Raw genomic sequence first — 19087 nt, forward strand, 5'->3', positions numbered from 1 at the left:
GTGCGGGGGAGATGGGGAGCAACCCCGGGCAGTCTGAGCAGGACCTCCCGCCTCTTCCCCTGTCTCAGATGTGCACAACCTCCCCTCTCCCTTCCCGTTCTTTCGCCCGCCTTACTCCCAACTCCCCCTCCTCCAGACCCCACACCCCCAGGCGACCGGACTGGCGTAAATTTCCGCCCGTTTGCGTTGCCGCCAGGGAGGTGTGTGGGGTGGGGGTGGGGGCGCTTCGTGACGTCAGAGCTGAGCTAGGGGGCGCCCCCTCCTGGCTGCCCGCCCCTCCCGGCCCTGCGGCCCCCGCTTACCCTTTAAAAGAGAGGGGCCTGCGCCAACCGCGCCACACCGCGGGGACCGGGACGCACGCTGGTTCCCGAGCATCTCCATCTCGCCGTCCTCGGGCACCTCGCCTCGCGGGTCCAGCCGCCGTCCTCTTCCAAGCGCGGGCTCAGGCGAAGGGGCCATGCAGCCCGCCGTGCTTCTCGGCCTCCTGGGAGCCGTGGCGCTGGCCGGTGAGTGGGCGCGGCGAGCTGTTCAGCACCGCGGACAGCGCCGGGCTCGGTCTGCCCCGCAGCTCCTGGCGCCACCTTGGCCGGCGGATACTGGGAGAGAGGGAGGGTTGAGTGGGAGGTTTCTCTCTGGCTTGGGGTTCTTCGGGTCTTCTCTTTCCTGGGTCTTTCCTTTCAACTCCATGCCCCCCTTCCCCCGTTGGACTTGGAAAAAGCCAGAGGGCTTCCTACCCCAACCAGGAGAATTTCGGTCTTTTCATATCTGAGTTTTTCTGCAGATAGAAAGAAAATGTGCCACACCTCCAAGGAAACCCCACATTTTGCGCTCAATTCTAAGATGCCACGCTCTCGCTGCCCATCTAGGGAGACCCTGTTGTAGTCTAATTCTGTATCTGTTTGGCTTTTTGAAGCCAAGTGACTCCAGGGAGGCAGGAAGACATGTAGTATGATATTAGTTGGCATCTGCATAATTTCCTTTATTATGTAAACATGATGAAATAAAAGTAAGTCCCATATGTATATAAGATATTTTTCTTAACATGTTCATAAATAATATAGGCATGTGTGCTCATATATATATATATGTGTACAGGTTTAATATAATGTTTCTGTGTTTTGTATTTCCAACTCTAGAGAAAGGTAATTTCATGCTCAAATTGATTCATTTTTAAGTTATGAATGGAAACTGCAGTAGATATTTTGACTTTTGTACTCCAGGAAAATAACTAGTATAAAATAACCACAGAAGTATCTTTGGAGTAGTAAAAAAAATAAAATGTTTCCGTCAACCTAGGAGGATGAAATTTTAAGTAGTAGATATTTGAGAGTTTCTCTTTATGTGTGGAAGATTATAGGATTAATATTTCAAACTACTCTGAATGTCAAAGAAATTATCTCTGAAGATTTGAAAAATTTGTGTGTGTGTGTGTGTGTGTGTGTGTTGAAGTCACTATCAATATTGAGACTATTGAGTAGTAAGTATACTTCCACCAAATTAAACTAGAGGTTTTCTTTGGCTGTTTTAATGGCCTTCAGAAAATTGTTCATATCTGAGACTGAGATTCCTAACAAGAATCAGGATAGTGCCATCCATGAATGTGAAGCTTTTATTGACAGCAAGTACTGGATCCAAAATGTAGAGAGAGACAAAATGAAATCCAGTGGTGATTTGTTTTATTGCAAGCTTATATACATTCAGAATTTTCTAAAATTCTTGCCATTCTTACAAATTGCCAATAAATGTTTTTAATTTTATTAAAGGAAACTAAATGAATAGTTTAGAATTATTTCTGGCCAAAATACTTTCAGAAAAGAATTGCTTAAGAGGCTAAAGCTGTACTGTACATTGTGCTGTAGACCACAAAACAGTGGCACTTGTAGGACTTATTTAGCTATTGTGGTAAAATACAGATCTCTTACGTTACAGAATATTTTAATAAAGGTTCATATTTTAACAGCAGCTAAATGGAGACACGATACTCTTTAAAAAAATTTTTTTCAGCTATAATTCACACACCATAAAACTCACCCTTTTACAGTGGTTGGATTCAGTGGTTTTTTTAGTGTATTCACAGATTGTGTAACCATCATCACTATCAAATTTCAGAACATTTTTATCACCCCAGAAAGATACCCTATACCCATTAGCAGTCACTTCTCCATTCCCACCTACCCCCAGCCCCTGGCAATAAGATATAATAGCTTTCAAGTAGAGTTTGTTATTTGCAAAATTGCAGGGCTAGGGGAAACCTTAAGAAACCATCTATTTCATTTCTTACCCTTAAGAGCTTCTGGAGGGAGATACACAACATTTTATGGTGGCTACTATGCACTCTAAAAATTAATATGAGTGAAGTAGTCACATGATATCCATATTATTCTAGGTAAGATGTTTTCTGCATTCAGAAGAGCTTGCTTAACTTATTTTACAGCTGTATTTTAAATCTGGGATCAAACCTCAATAGTCTTATGAGATAATAATTTAGAAGTTATTCTCAGATTTAACATATTATTTGATAATTTTTCTACCATTTGATTGTATCACTTTTAAAATGAGTGTTAGATTTTCTTTTGTGCCCCCTGAATCTGACTGATCTAACTACTTTAGGGGAGTCAATATGCCTTTGGCTATTATTTTGCTGTCACAGATCTATTGGAAGAAATACAATGGCACTTAGATGTCTCACCAAGATGTATAATGTTCTTTCACAAGCAGACCCTAGTTCCTTTCCACCAAAAGGAGGTCTGAAGAGCCTCAATCAGAGAAATAGGACTGTTCTGTAATAACAAATGTAAGCTGCAAATTGTCTACAGTAATAAAAGAAAACTTTCTCTGCCCTCAAATCTAATAATTATTAATATGTTGACAATACCAATAGTTAAAAAACTTTTATATTTGTGAATATAAAATAAAATTTTATATTTGTGAAAAAAAGAGAAAAGTATTAGCAAGAAACTGCATTACCAAAGAAGGTTTAGTAAAGCTGAATTTTTAAAAGGAAACTTCTAGTTTATTAGGGGAGTAAGTCTCTTATAGTTATTTCTGTCCAGAGGATTTTATAGAGTTCAGGTGGAAAGAGAAAGTGCCAAAGTGAATGTGTTCTCAAATAACAGCTATTTGAGGTATAAAAGAATAGCCCAGCATATTGGACCTTGGGTACCAAAAATGGGCCACCCAGATCTTGTCTGCCCTGCATTTTAGGAAGAACTTGGGGTTGTCATAGCTTGTTAGCCACTTCTCAAACATTTAAATCATTCTAAATGGCTGGATAACTTTGGGCCTCCTGAAACAATGGAAACAGATTCCAGGCCATGTTTTGAAAAGGAAAATTTAGTAAAGTGAGTAAATGAAACAGGTGTCTTATTTCTAGGTTGAGCCCTATGATATGTAATTGATTGGGGGTAAAGGGATGTTTAAAGAGGCCTGGAGAGCAAAGCATTGCTGGAGGAAAGGTCAGGTTGCTACTCATAAATGAACCGCACAAGAGTAGCTTCTATATATAATCTCTGGGGGATCTTGCTTTTGCCCCAGCCAGCTCTTGTCTTGTCTGAAGGACCTAGAATAACATTCTGCACTGAGTTTCTCCCGCCATAATAGCAGTTGTCTACTCCAAGGACTGCTGGGAGAACTGTACAGGTAGACTGGTATGTAAACGCTTTGGGCTGTTCTAAAGGAAAGGGCTCAGACAGAACAAAGCAAAAGTGAAAAATAAGAGAATCAAAGCAGCCTAGAAAGAGAAAGAAATGGCACTGGAAAATTAAAATTACCTGAAGCATTTTCTAAGAGGACAAAGCTGCTTCAACCGCTGCTTTAAAATAGCAGAATCTCATAAAATTCAATTTAAATAAATTAAATTTTTTCCTTTTAAAGTATTCTCATAAAGCAGTTGTTAAACACCAATTTGCACATGACATTATGGACTTGATGCTGCACTGGGAGAATTGGATACCTCCCATGTTCTTTACACGGGGGAAGGAAAACAACATTAGTACAGATGCATGAGCAAGCTCGTTCAGGTAAAGGCCTTGGGGGTAAAAATGAGGTATTGATAATTAGTTATGGAAGAGAGTCATAACCATGTTTTTATAAAGGAAGTGAGTCTAGGGAGGAAATTTTCTTGGGAACAGGGATAAGCAGAGGGAGCCACAGATCTTTACCCATTTTGGGGTAGGTAGAAGAGAAGGGTTGAGGAGGACACTCTGGTTCTATTTAGACTTAGTTTGTTTCAAACTTTGTATTGAAGTATAATATATAGAACACTGCAGAGATCATGAGTATGCAGTTTAATGAGCACACCTGTGTAACTAGCATCTAGATCAATCAACAGAACATTTCCGGGACCCCAGAAACCCTCCTTGTCTGTGGTTTGGATTAAATTTATACTGGATATAAGATGACATTTGTTTCCAAATATACTTAAGACATTGCTAGGTGACAACAACTGTGTATATGTGTGTGTACATGAAATTGGGATAATTGTGACCCCTGCGGCAATCATCCCCCAATATCTCCACTCTGCAGAGCTGATTCTGCCCCTCTCTCCACCTAATGTGGGGGGATTTTGTGAGTTTGGGTTTGCACAGCTTCTAAACACCAACTTAAGCCATTTCCCATTCTTTTTTTCCTTCAAAGCTGTCAGTTCCACGCCAGTGGATACCAGAAACCACAATGAAGAAATGGTAAGTTAAAATGTTAATTTTAGAATCTAGATTTGTATCTAGACTCAAGATTCTCCTATTCTCTGTCATCCCAGACCAAACACATACATGCACACGTGCACGCGCGCGCGCACACACACGCACACAGAAAAGCACAACATAGTCTGACAAAGCCAGGTTTTCATCCCTGAGAGAATGGAGGCAATGGATAACCCTCCTGTGCTGAGCTCCTACATCCTTCCTGGATGGTTTAGCACCCCTGCAGATAGCTGTGTTGTCACAGCATTTTCCTTCTTACTCGTTCAGAAATGGGTGTTTATTTCCCTTCTCAGGGTAATCTCAACTCAATGCCTTCTTGCATTGTTCCGTGTAGAGTCCTGGGAGTTTCATGACAGTCTGTAAATCTATATCTTTGCCTTAGGGATCCTGCATCAGTACAGGTCACATAGTCAAGCCTCCCCTGACAGCATCTCTGGGTTGAGTAATCTGTCATCCCAGTGACACCAGCTTTTCCAACCTGCCTTCTGGTTTCCCCCCAGGTGACTCGCTGCATCATCGAGGTCCTCTCAAATGCCCTGTCGAAGTCCAACACGCCACCCATCACCCCTGAGTGCCGACAAGTCCTGAAGAAGAGTAAGTGTCCCACACTGCAGGCAGATCTTTGTCACTGCAGAGATCCTTTTCCTAAGATTGCTTAGGAGAAGTTGTCTCTGCCTGCCTAGCAAGATCCAATGCTCAGCCCTTAGTCTGTGGCATAGCTACTCTAGCCTCTGTACCCTTAGAGACTGTGCCCTGGGGTCTTTTGATGTCTGTTGAGAGAGCCCCAGGGGAAATGGTAAAAATCAAATGACCCATGTCTATAAGGATCCTGCAACATTATACTCAGAGGGTGATAGAATGCAGAGATGGAGAAGGTTTAAGCAGCCTCAAACACCAGCCACAGCTAGACAGACAGATAACATAAAGGAGTCAGGCAGGACAGGAAGTGACTCACAAACTGGAGGGCACATGCCCCTTCTGAGGGAAAGCAGATATTTCTCAGCTCTAGTCCTATTGTGGAGAAATACAGACTCTGTTATTAGATCTTAGGTTTTTTTTTTTTTTTTAAATAAGTTAAAATTTTGATTTTTAAGTGACATCACCTGGTATTTAAGTATTGTCTCTGAATTCAAATTTACTAAAAATGCTGTTTAGGCCAAACAACTCACCTCTGGGTTACCAGTTTGCAGCTTCTACCCTATTCTAGTTTTCTTTCTCTTGGGGATGTGTTCTAAGCTGATCAGAAGTCTGGTGAAGCTTTGGGTCAACTGGGTGGTGAATTCCTTTATACAGCCTGTCCCACCCCAAACCCCTCTCCACGCCCACTGTCTCCTGCATGTCTCTGAATCAGCATACACTCACCGAGCAAATGGATATTTGGGGAATAGTGAAGAATTGTTGTTATACAGCTTCTAGAGATCTTAGGCAATACGTAGTCCGATTTCTTAATTAGTACAAGAACCTCTTTGACCAGGGTTGATCTGATCATCCTTGCAGCATGACAGGTGCATTTTCCCCTTTTTGCTTGAAAGTAAGAGTGAGCTTCACACCTTGGTTTTACAGATTGGCAATGACTGTGTCCTGCTAATCACAGCCCTCTTCCAATCTCACCTGCAGGAGCTTAAAGCTAAATTTAGGAGGAAGTGCCAAGCCTCAGGTACAAGCTGCTATAGGCAGTATATTTTTAACTGGGAGAAATTAAAAATACTTCTGTTCCTGACACTTAAGACCCTACAAACCAGTAGGCAGGACGAAAGAGGCACCATAGCCTCTGTACCTGGAGGCTGAGATCTTGTCTGGTCAGCAATATTTCAGCTGACTCTCAGAATGATGTAAGTATTTGCCCCTGTTAGTTCAGGCTGCTGTAACAAATACCATGGACTGGCTGGCTTGAACAACCAATATTTATTTTTCACAGATATAGAGGCTGGAAGTCCAAGATCAAAGTGTCTGGTGAGGATCCACACCCTGGCTTGTAGACAGCCACCTTTTCACAGTGTCCTTACCTGGTGAAGAGGAAGATTATCTTTCTCCCTCATGTCTCTTCTTATTAGGGCACTAATCTCATTACAAGGGCTCCACCCTCATGACCTAATTACCTCCTAAAGGCGCCACCTCCACATACCATGACATTAGGGATTAGCACTTCAACATATGAATTTGGGGAACACACAACCATTTAGTCAATAGCACTGCTCAAACCCCCCCCCCCCCCCCGCTTACCTGTGCCCAGTTGGCTAGCTCTGCCCCAATGCTGTACACACCACCACAGGCTCTTAAAAGGCAAAGGGACTGGCGACAGATGGGCCAGGCCTTGGGTATCTGGGTGTGGAAGGTCAGGGACATTTCCTTTGCCTCATAAACATGAGAATATTATTATCATGCCAGGCTGGGGTTTAAACAGAGACATACAGACAGTCTACTATTTCTTGGACATTTTTACAAAACAGATCAATTTTTTCCATTTTGAAAATATCAGTTCAAAATGACTCATCAGTGCTGTTCAATAGAAATATGACGTGAGCCACAAACATAGTTTCAAATTTCAAAGTAGCCACAGTTATAAAAAGTAAAAATAGGTGAAATTAATTTCAATAATATATTTTATTTTTATCTAATCTATTTTATCTAATTTATAAATAGCCAAGCTATTTGAAATATGTATTATTTAATCTATTCAAAATATTATCCTTTCAACATATATATAATGGATATAAAATATTATTGAGGTATTGTACATTCTTTTTTTCCATAGTATTAGAAGTATTAGAAATCTGGTGTGTGTCTGGCATGTATAGCATGTCTCAGTTTGGAACAGCCACATTTCAAGTACCCAGTAGCCACAAAGGGCTAGTGGCTCCTGCAGTGTAGACCCAGAGCTGTCAGTGGCCTTGGCTTCCTCCATTCTATCTGAAATCAATGACATAAATTGAAATCCAAGCCCTTCCAGCTAACAACTGAGACAGCGTTAACTGCATATATCTGTTCATGGGATGCCCTTGAGTTAAGGAGGATTTAGTAAAAGAATTCTTGATATTTGGAAAAGATGGGAGAGAACAGCATTCAGTTAAAATGTCAGTTATACCATCGACTGCTGACTCATGAAACACAAATATAATTCTGCATAGTGAAGTTTATCCTCAACATCGAGAACATGTTGAGTGGACAGGACCTGAGTGAAGAAAGAAATGGTCCTTTCCACTGCTGTGTTGTTTTCTCAGGGAAGAAATATACATCCTTCTTATTACCAATTACTAAGTTATATTGCAACTTACTGCTAGATTGAGTCTACACAGTTGATTGGACAATAAAAGTCTGATATAAACTAATAATTAAAATGTTTAAATCCTCTTTTGAATCTTGGTGTTTCTCATTTTGGCAATTTAACTTTATTTAGCTGGATTATAGTTATAGCCATTCACATAATGCTAACTTTTTTAAAGACCTACTTAGAGTAAATATAGTAAGAATGGTCCCAAATTATACCAGTTTGAGTCTTGATGTTCTCACTATCTGCAAAAAGGGGAGGCTATTCTGGATGAATTCTAAGATTTCTTCTGGTTCAAAAGTCTAATATTTCATAAATCTATATATCTGAACATCAACTTGACTATTGATAATACCAATGAGAGATGCTGGTTGACTATTATGAAAACATAAAAACATGGAAAGTTAATTATTTGATTTAAACACAGCCAAGCAGCTTTCATAGTATTTGCTTTTAAAAGGAATCTGAGTATATTCTTCATTAACTTAAAAAATTATTCAAGATGGGACATGGTGGGTCATGCCTATAACCCCAGCACTTTAGGAGGCTGAGGAAAGAGGATCGCTTGAGGCCAGGAATTCAAGACCAACCTAGGCAACATAGTGAGACCCCCATGTATACAAAAATAAAATAAATAGCTGGGTATGGTGGTGTGTGACTGTAGCCCCAGCTACTGGGGAGGCTGAGGCAGGAAGATTGCTTGAGCCCAGGAGTTTGATTTGCACCACTGCACTCCAGCCTGGGCGACAGAGCAAGATCCTGTCTCAAAAAAAAAAAAAAAAAAAAAAAAAATTATTCAAGCAATTTTCAGTGTCCTCAGGATTTGTCATGATTACCAAGGCTAGTGCTTATTGAACCCCAAGCAATTCTGAACTTATACCTACTCTTATATTTTCATTATAGGTGGAAAAGAGATCAAAGACAAAGACGAAAGTGAAAATGAAAACACAAAGTTTGAAGTGAGATTGTTAAGAGACCCAGTTGATGCCTCGGAAGCCCACAGGCCCTCCAGCAAGGAGGAGGCAGGAGCCCCAGGAGAGGAGGACACCCAGGGCCTGACACAGGCAGACACAGAGACATGGGCAGAGGGAGGTGGGCACAGCCGAGAGGGAGCAGGCGAGCCCCAGGGGAGCCTCTACCCCTCTGACGGTCAAGTCTCCAAAGAAGCAAAGACACACCATTCTGAGGAGAGCAAGGGAGAGGACAGGGAGGAGGTGGAGGGAGAGAACTATGAGAAAGTGGAGCGCAGGGAAGATGGCAGCAAAGAGAAACATCTGGAAGAGCCAGGAGAGACACAAAATGCTTTTCTCAACAAAAGAAACCAGGCTTCAGCGAAGAAAAAAGAGGAGTTGGTGGCCAGATCTGATACACACTCTGCCAGGCGCTCTGAGAAGACACACAGCCAGGAAAAGAGTAGCCAGGAGAGTGGAGAGGAGATGAGGAGTCAGGAGAAACACCTCCAAGAGTTTAAGAGCCAACCCCAAAGCCAGGAGGAGTCTGAGGAAAGTGAGGAAGACGCTATGTCTGAGGTGGCCAAACGACGCACGAGGCCCAGACACCACCACGGGAGGAGCAGACCCGACAGGTCCTCTCAAGAAGGGAATCCTCCCTCCAAGGAAAGGGGACACCCCTTGGAGGAACCTGAGAAGTCAAATGTGGGCATGGCCCGTTTAGGGGAAAAGAGAGGCCACCCTTCAACGCATTCCAGGGCTTCAGAAGAAGAACCAGAATATGTGGAAGAAGCAAGGAGCTATCCAGGTGTCCAGGCCCCTGAGGACCTGGAGGGGGGACGATATGGGGGCAGAGGAAATGAGGCATACAGGGCTCCGAGGCCTCATGGTGAGGGGAGTCGGGACGAGGAGGACAAGAGGGACCGTCCCAGCTCAGAGCTTGACAACATGGCACATGGATATAGTGAAGAAAGTGAGGAAGAGATGGGCCGTGAAGGGGGACAAGGACACCACCAGAGAGGCAGGGGAGGGAAGCCAGGTGCCTATTCCACACCTGACACCAGAGAAGAGAAAAGGCTCTTGGGTGAGGGATACCACCGTGCTCAAGAAAGCCAGCTGGACAAGGCAAGGAGACGCCCACCAGGTGAGTGGAAAGAGCTGGACAGACCTTACCTCAACTACGGTGAGGAAGGAGCCCAAGGGAGATGGCAGCAGCAGGAAAACCTGCAAGATTCTCAAGAAAATAGGGAGGAAACTAGGCTTCAAGACAGACAATACGCTCCCCGTTACATCACTGAGAAGAGGAAGCGATTAGGGGAGCTGTTCAACCCGTACTATGACCCTCTCCAGTGGAAGAGCAGCCATTTTGAGAGAAAAGACAACACGGCTGACAATTTTCTCGAGGATGAAGAGGAAAACGGGCTGAACTTGAATGAGAAGAATTTTTTCCCAGAATACAACTATGACTGGTGGGAGAAAAAGCCCTTCTCGGAGGATGTGAATTGGGGCTACGAGAAGAGAAACCTCGCCAGGACTCCCAAGCTGGATCTGAAAAGGCAGTACGACAGAGTGGCTGAACTGGACCAGCTCCTTCACTACAGGAAGAAGTCAGCCGAATTTCCAGATTTCTATGATTCTGAGGAGCCAATGAGCCCACGCCATGAGGCAGAAAATGAAAAGGACAGGGCTGACCAGAGAGTTATGACAGAGGAAGAGGTATGATGTGGGGCTTTTTGTTTAAAATTAACTTGCTATGGTCAACGTTAGTGTGTTGTGTTCAAGACTATCTGATATTAATGGGGAGAAATTGGTGGAAATTAATCCCCATGAGAAAAGTGCCCTAGTAACAGAGTAGATGCCACCTCTGGGACCAATTTCCACCTGCCATCTAGCCAGTGTCCACATCTTGGTCCACGTTCTTCTGATGCAGGGTTTCTTAACCCCAGCTGCACCTTGGAATCACCTGGAGAGCTTGAAAGTTGCTGGTCTGGGACCCACCCCCAGAGAGTCTGTCTCATTGGTATTGGGTGCTGCCTGGGCATCAGGACATATTAAAGCTCCCAGGTGACTGCAATGTTCAGCCCAGGTTGACAACTACTGTTCTGGTGTCCACCCCTTGGTTGTTTGACTGTTCATCACTATCACTCAGGGTAGGGAGAATAGGTGATGCAGAAATTCGTTGCTTTGCTATTTAGTTTGCTATCATTGGCTCGTGCCCTAGTACAATCAGATATTTACATCTGGGAGAGGTAACATTATTGGAGCTGAACCTACCCACATAATGTTTTTCCCTAATATTGATTATGTAAGTTGGTGCTTCTTCTCAAAGTTGAATGTGCATCAGAATCATGAGGGATTCCTAGTTCCTCCCAGAGTTTCTGATTCAGTAAGTTCTGGGTGGGTCCAAGAATCTGCATTTCCAAAAAGTTCCCTGATGATGCTAGTGATGCTGATGCTACTGGCCAGGGGACCACACTTTGAGAACCACTGATGTAGGTTGATTCACACAGCTTCTAACATACCTAAAATTCCCCTTTTCATTCATACTCTCTTACATGACAGCAAAACAAATTGATTTGGGATCTCATGGTTTCACTTTTCTGTATTTTCCAGGAAAAAGAACTTGAAAACTTGGCTGCAATGGATTTGGAACTACAGAAAATAGCTGAGAAGTTCAGCAAAAGGGGCTAATGGTTGTTGGAGCAATGGGCAGTTTTAAGAAGCAGCCTCATGTTGCCTATTTTCCACTACTTCACTGAAAGACACCATGTATTTACCCAAAGGCAGAAAGTAGAATTCGTTATTCATTACATGTTTGACACAATTGGAAATGTCTTTATTTTTTGCCAGAACGCTATTGAAAATATGAATAGCATGACTTGTAGTATATTCTTTCTTGCAAAATAGACATATTAACATGCTTGTGACAATGACTGTGCTCCTGTCTTTGAAAAAAATGTTTGTCTCAGTTTGAAATAATAAAAGATTCACCTGAGACCAAAAGCATCATTGTCTGCAGCTTCCTTTGGGCTACTAGGGAGGAATGTGATTTTTCAAATCCATTCTTTGAAGTAAATTGTGAAAAATGGCACTAGGATTTGTTGGTCTTTGGATACACAATGAAATAAAACAGCGAACCTTTTGAAGTGAAAGAATGTGCTGGCTATAAAGAGAAAGAGATTAGGAAAAGATATCTGCTCCCTCGGGCAGAGAGAGATTAAATAGGCTTGAGGAAGTTGTTTCAAAAACCATCATGAGATATTATTTTAAAAATCCTATTATCTGGAGAGCTCTAGCAGCCAGCCAAGGCCCATTTTTCAGGGCTGAGAAGAAAGCCTGGATAATGGGAAGAATTCTGGAGTGGGAGTCAGAATATCTGGCCTGTCTAGACAGATCCCTGGTCCCTCAGGGCCTATCTGATTTCTACTCTGTGAGAAGGCAGAGCTCAGACTCCGTTACTAAGGAGCTGTGTGACTTTGGGCAAGCTACTTTCCCTCTCTGAACCTCAGGTTCATCAACAAAATAAAGACAGCTGTCTCACCGGGGTATTATAAGATGATACAAGTTTGTGCAAAACACTCAGAGTAGTGCCTGACATAGGGCAGTGGCATAGGAAATGTAGCTGCTGCCATAATTATCTCTGCAGCTTCTTACAGCAAGACACTTGGACAATTCCCCGTCTCCCTTCTTTTACCTGCCATTTTATTCTTCACCCTTGGTGGCTTCTACTTGGTTGATTTCTACTGTTCTGACAGTTTAGGTGAAGAGCTATTCTCTTGGGTGGGAGGGGCTGGAGTAGGAGAGAGTAAAACTTTCTCTCTACTCCCTGAAGGTTTAATGATTGAGTTTATGGACTAAACTGACAGTAGACAGATTAACAAGAGAAAATCCATTTTAATTATGTGCATAGGTCTGGGAATTTCACAAAATATGAGACTCGAAGAGGGGCGCGGGGGGGAGGGGAGGGGCAGAACCTGAGGCCTTCTGGGTCCTTAAGTGTGGCCTTTTAACTGAATCCAAATTTTACAGGACAAATTCTTTTTTTTTTTTTTTTTTTGAGACAGAGTCTCACTCTGTTGCCCAGGCTAGAGTGAGTGCCGTGGCGTCAGCCTAGCTCACAGCAACCTCAAACTCCTGGGCTCAAGCGATCCTACTGCCTCAGCCTCCCGAGTAGCTGGGACTACAGGCATGCGCCACCATGCCTGGCTAATTTTTTGTATATATATATTTTAGTTGTCCATATAATTTCTTTCTATTTTTAGTAGAGATGGGGTCTCGCTCTTGCTCAGGCTGGTCTCGAACTCCTGACCTTGAGCGATCCACCCGCCTCGGCCTTCCTGAGTGCTAGGATTACAGGTGTGAGCCACCGCGCCCGGCCAGGACAAATTCTTAAGTTTGGATTTGGTTGAGGGGCTGCATTTGGGGATCTGGAGGGCCACATGTGGCCCGAAGGCCACAGGTTCCCCACCCCTTCTAGGGGCTTAGAGCTTCTGCTGGCAGCACAAGTTATGCAAGGATGAAGGGAGGAATTGTACGGTGAATAAAGGTTGTCCTATTATGCAGATAAAGTCTCTCAGGTAATAAAAGTTTTAAAAAGCAGGTATTAATAAAAGCAGCCCTCTTCCTTATACAGATACTTCACTAACACAGATTTCCTTTATAGTTGTAAATTTCCTTTAAGAAGGACATATGGTCAGAACTATTCCTGTGTCTGCACTTTCTCAGCATAACCAGCTCAAAATATACCAAAGAAGTATATTTTTGGGGTGGCACAGTCTGGTCTCCTACAGGCATATTTTGGGGTGGTGTGTCCTGAGCGTCAACAGTGGCAGAAATAAGCCTGGGGATCACATATGACTTATATCCATCCAAGAAGTTCTGGCTCTCCTTGTCTTGGCTAAGTCAGGAATTGCCCATGCTAATTTAATCAGATTCTTTTCAGATTAACTTTCGGTGACATACTTTTCCAGGAGAGTTGCGGCTTCAGCATATGGGAGGCAAGCCCATCAGTGCTATGAATCTGATGGCAAATTGTTCCAGACCTGGGCACACACTTCTAGAAGGCTTCTTAAGATCCCTCTGCTTGTGGGTTTTCTGGCATGGGATCATGAGCGGCTGTTTGAAAGGCCAGTGAGTCATGTCGGGGTAATGGCTGCTAGAGGCAGCCCTCACAGTATACAGGGTATTGATAAATATATATTGCAGTAGTTTCCTAGGGCTTCTATAATAAAGTACCATCCACTGAGTGGCTTAAAACAACAGAAATTTATTGTCTCACAGTTCTGGTGGCTAGAAGTCCAAAATCAAGGTGTTGGTAGGGCCATGTTCCCTCCAGAGCCTTGGGAGGAGAATCCTTCCTTGCTTCCTCTTGGTTTCTGGTGGCCCTGGGCCTTCCTTGGCTTGTGGTGGCATAATTCCAGTCTGTCTCCACGTTCACATAGCCATCCTCTCCCTGTGAGTCTGCCTCTTAACATAGCATTCTTTTTATAAGGATACCAGTCATAGTGGATTAAGGGCCCTCCTCATTTTAACTAATTACATCTGCAACAATGCTATTTCCAAATAAGGTCACATTCTGGGGTACTGGGAGTGGAGACTTCAACAAATGTTTTTCTGTGGATACAATTCAACCTATAACAAGGCAAGCCAGTTCCCACCCACCTCAGGTGGAATAATTTTGAGGCTTATATTCTACTCTGCCTCCCCAAATTTCCCAGCAGATTGGACCCCAGATGCCACAGTGGTGACCTGCTTGGTAATGCATCCTTTATTGGCTGCCTTTACCTCCCTGTCCTAGCGCCTACTGGTGACCCTCCTAGTGTTTCCTGAGATCACCTCCCAAATAAACTGCTTGTCCTCAAATAGAAAAACAAAAACAAACAAACAAACAAAAAAAAAAACAAAAAAAACAAACCTCTTTTTTATTTATTTTTTAGTTTAAATATCTCAGTTGACTTAATTTTTGATTCTAGAATCAGGAAACACTTCATCCATAAAATAGAATGAGTGTTGCCTGTCCTCAAATTCTTATTTCAGGATTTGCTTCAGGGGGACCCTGACCTGAAACCAACCAAAACCAAGGCTTTTATATGACAAATAACACAACTGCAGTTGCAACTCCTTGTTTTACATCGTTTGATACAAGATACTGGGAAATGCTTAACACATACTCACATACACACAATGCAATATGTCTCTGCCTTTTTTCCTGTCATGCTCAGTGGGAAACAAAGTCATTTCCTAAATAAAGAGCATTTGAGGGGCTCAAAATGTTTACTCACTGGAGAAAAGAAAGCAAGTCATTGCAATGTAACAAATACTAGCCTGGCAAAGCGCAACACACACACACACAATGGGCACTGCCCGTGAGGAGCAGCTGCAGGCAGATGGAGCACGGTGCATGATGCTCTCCCAGCTTGGAGATGATTCACTCAGCTTCCTCCTGGCACCCTGCCTTCTGGATGCCATGCACACTAGTACATCTTTTCATTTTATTAATATTAATAGTTTGCAAACCCCTTGGGACAGGGGAATGTGCAGGTGCAGATGGTCTATCAAGGATACAGGACACATTCAAGAGAATCCCACCCAGCACGTTGTGCCCAGACAGAGTGCAATCAGGATGCCTGAGGATGTCACCATTTCTCCAGGAGGAAGTCAAGAACTATCTAGGCCACTATTTTTCCCTCTTTTAATCAAAATAATGTATGTTCATGGTAAAAACATTAAGTAGTCCTGAAAGGCTTATAATGAATATTATGGGTTGAATTGTGCCTCCCAAAATGATATATATAAGTCCTAACTGGCAGCACATGTGAATGTGATCCTCTTGCCTCAGTCTCCCGAGTAGCTGGGACTACAGGCATGTGCCACCACGCCTGGCTAATTTTTCTATTTTTATTAAATAGTAAAGACAGGGTCTTGCTCTTGCTCAGGCTGGTCTCGAACTGTTGAGCTCAAGCAACCCTCCCACCTCAGCCTCCCAAAGTATTAGGATTATAGGTGTGAGCTATCACACCCAGCCTGGTGTCCTTATGAGAAGAGAGAAATTTGGACACAGCCACACACACAGAGGAGAGCACCATGCAGAGACAGAGGCAAAGACTGGAGTTATGCTGCCCAAAGCCAAGAAATGCCTGGGTCCCTAGAAGCTGGAAGAGGCAAGGAAGGATTCTCCCCTGGAACCATCAAAGGGAGCGTGACCCTGTCAACACCTTGATTTCAGACTTCCAGCCCCTACCACTGTGAAAGAATAAATTTCTCTTGTTTTTGGCCATCCAGTTTGTGGCACATTGTTATGGCAGCCCTGTTAAAAATACACAACATGCCATTGCAAAACACAGTATAATTGGACGATCTCAAGCGCTAAAATAATTGACTAGCTGCAATAATTACAATTCTGCAGTCCCGGAAGCAGATGCTCAGATACATGACAGTCCTCACTGAGAAAATGCCGTGATGAATGACCTCAAGGAAGTGATGGTGTGAGCCACGAGGACACCTGGGGAAGGACGTTTCAGGCTGAGGAAACAGCAGTTCCAAAGGCTGGGCACAGGAATGTGTGAGGCATGTTTGAAGAAGAGCGAGAGGCCAGTGTGGGGGGTGCTGTCATGAGAGGTGAGGTTAGACAGGCAGCGGGGGCCAGGTCACACAAGGCTTTGTAAGTCCTGGCAAGGACTTTGCTTTTGTGATTGGAGAGTTCTCGGCAAAGAACTGATAGGATTTGCTTTACATTATACAGACCTGGCTGCTGGGTTGAGAGAAGGCTGTAGGGGAAGTGAGGGCAGAAACATGGAAACCAGTAAGAGGGGCCCTGAGATAATCCTGGCTGGTCATCGTGCTGGCTGGGGCCAGGGTGGTGGCACTGGGGGTGGGAAGAAGTAGGCAAACCCCGGATCTACTCCGGAAACAGAGCTGACAGGGAGGGCTGATGGGTTAGGTGGGGCGGGAGGGAACGAGAGCTTGATACCAAGGTTTTAGGCCTGAGCAACTGTGTAATCGGATGGTGAAGACGGCAGGAGAGACTGGCTTGGGAGCCTCGATTTGGATATGTTAAGACGTGAACAGACACCCAGCAGAAGTATTGAGTTGGGTATACGGGCCCGGAGCTGAGGGCTTAACCTGGGAGTCATTGTCACAGAGATAGTATTTAAAGCCTTAAAACTGGGTGAGATCACTTAGTGTCATGCATACGAGTCAAAGATGGCCTCTGTGTCTTGGCCTCTAGGTTGTCTATTTCTTCATTGAAGGCTGAGACTGGTTAGCTCAAAAGCCAATCTCAAATTTTTACACATCCGATTATTTTAAACACAATTGAAGCACATTTTTAGTCATTTAGGGCTTGCCTGCTTTGCATACCCCCACCAAACTAGACCCAGCTTTGGCTGGTCACTGGTAAGATAGAGCCTTGTGGTTATAAGACCCCAAGCTGTTCCTGGTCCTCGGGGCTCTCTGACCTGGGGACTCCCCATGGTGCTACTGAGCAACAACACCTAGACACTGGAGCCCCATTTCTGACCCCCCCTCCCTCGGTGAGGGGGTACCTTTGCCCTCCCTCCTCCCTTCTGAGTAGCAGCGCCTGTGGTGTGGCCTCTGGACAGACTCTTGCTGTGCCGGACATCCCCACCTCCCCTCTGCAAACCTGTCAGAGCGTCTCTGTCACCCAATAAAGCACGTGTGTGCTGCTGCCACCTCATGGTAACATTGTTTTCTTCACTTGGAACCCCAAATCCCTCGAGCACCCTAGGGAGCTAGTATAGACAAAGGCAAGAGGTGCAACAGCTGAGCCCTGAGGCAGCCAGTGTTTAGAAGTCTCAGAGATGAGGAGGACCCAACAAAAGAGACACAGAAAAGACCAGAAAGCAGGAGGGAAACCAAGAGACAGTGGTGTCTTAGGAGCCAAGTGAGGAAAACCATAGCAAGGAGGATGGGGGATGGTGTTAAAAGCAGCTACTGGGTCTAGAGGACTGAGAAGGAGCTCTAGATTTCATATTACTGTGTATCTTTTGTTGCTGCTCATCCAAATCAGCTCCTTACCACGGCTGCTCCCGTTTCATCTCTCACTGCTTCACTGAAATCAGTGATCAACAAACTTTTTCTCAAAGGACCAGACAGCAAGTATTTTAGGCTTTGGGTCCACATGGTCTCTATCCCAACTATTCAACTCTCCCACAGTGCAAAAGCAGCTGTAGACAGTATGTAAATATATTAGCATGTCTGCTTCCCAATAAAACTCCAGTTCGAATTTCAGGTAATTTTCCCGTGTCACAAAATTATTCCTTTTTTTACTTTTCCTCACCAGCCATTTAAAAAAGTAGAAACCTTTTTAGCTTGCAGGCCATACAAAAAATTCAGAGTGGGCCAGATTTGGCCTGTGGGTTTTGATTTGCTGACCCCTGATTTAAATCAATCAGATTTTATTTTTATCTCCTCTCTTCCTTGAATCTATTGCCATACGGCTGGAGTTTGTATCATGTGTAGCTCCTACTTTGTGTCACTCACAGGTGATGGAAAAGAACTAGGAGGCCCACTTTACCCATCTGAGTATTTGAAGAAAGTGCTCCCATAAGGCAAAAGAACTGCTAGCATTTCCTCCATCCTCTGGATGAATTTCTCCACTTTTTAAAGTTTGTTGGTTTAGAATAACACCAAGAAGACTAAATACCCAAAAGATGGAGCCCACCCACGTTTAAAAAAAAAAATTTCCTTAGTGTCTCGTTATCTGTCAAAGCAAAACTGAAATGTCAAAATCTTTCCAGTCTTGTTTTCGTGATATCTCAACTAAATGCCAAAAGCCCAGGTTATTAATGGAACTGTAAAAAAGCAAAAAAGAAGGGGGGTGTGGCAGAAGTACCTGATACTCATTTCCTATGCTTCAAAGATTTTGCCCTTCCTCATAAAGGCTCAAAAAGCTATGGGTGCCCAATAAATGTTAATAGGGTAGTTAACAGTTCTTTAGTTGCTTTTTAAGTAGCTATCCAAGGACTCACATCTTTTGTCATCTGATCCGTCCTACAGTTAAGTCCAAGGAAAATCTGTAATCCTTTTCACAAAATTAGTACTAGCCTAAAGGCGACGTTATATTTCAAGTAAAGGTATTAGATACACTCTGGTCTTTCTAGCGCTGCATCTAAATGCATTAGAAAATCAGGAACATTGAGAGTAATGTG

The 19087-nt window shown here is 43.6% G+C and overlaps 2 protein-coding genes across 2 annotated transcripts in view; both read left to right on the plus strand.

Moving 5' to 3' along the window:
• Positions 1 to 4673, plus strand: part of SHLD1 (shieldin complex subunit 1) — a 103421-nt gene extending 98748 nt beyond the window's left edge. The window contains exon 4 of the transcript XR_011236381.1: positions 4636 to 4673. The gene's annotated coding sequence lies outside the window, so the exon portion shown is untranslated. The remainder of the gene's footprint in view (positions 1 to 4635) is intronic.
• Positions 337 to 11913, plus strand: CHGB (chromogranin B). Its single transcript, XM_069495656.1, has 5 exons — positions 337 to 506; positions 4636 to 4682; positions 5201 to 5294; positions 8872 to 10634; positions 11532 to 11913. The coding sequence occupies exons 1-5, from the start codon at positions 458 to 460 to the stop codon at positions 11607 to 11609; spliced, it is 2031 nt and encodes a 676-aa protein (XP_069351757.1). The 5' UTR covers positions 337 to 457; the 3' UTR covers positions 11610 to 11913.
• The last annotated feature ends 7174 nt before the right edge of the window (positions 11914 to 19087 follow it).

The sequence above is a fragment of the Eulemur rufifrons genome, chromosome 20 (genome assembly GCF_041146395.1).
Source record: "Eulemur rufifrons isolate Redbay chromosome 20, OSU_ERuf_1, whole genome shotgun sequence".
Taxonomy (NCBI): Eukaryota; Metazoa; Chordata; class Mammalia; order Primates; family Lemuridae; genus Eulemur; species Eulemur rufifrons.

What these genes read in the sequence shown, in the direction of transcription:
- CHGB (XM_069495656.1), top strand. Translation starts at nt 458, where the DNA reads ATGCAGCCCGCCGTGCTTCTCGGCCTCCTGGGAGCCGTGGCGCTGGCC. An exon ending in GAAACCACAATGAAGAAATG is followed by an intron (nt 4,683 to 5,200) that starts GTAAGTTAAAAT and finishes GTTTCCCCCCAG; the next exon opens with GTGACTCGCTGCATCATCGA. An exon ending in CCGACAAGTCCTGAAGAAGA is followed by an intron (nt 5,295 to 8,871) that starts GTAAGTGTCCCA and finishes TTTTCATTATAG; the next exon opens with GTGGAAAAGAGATCAAAGAC.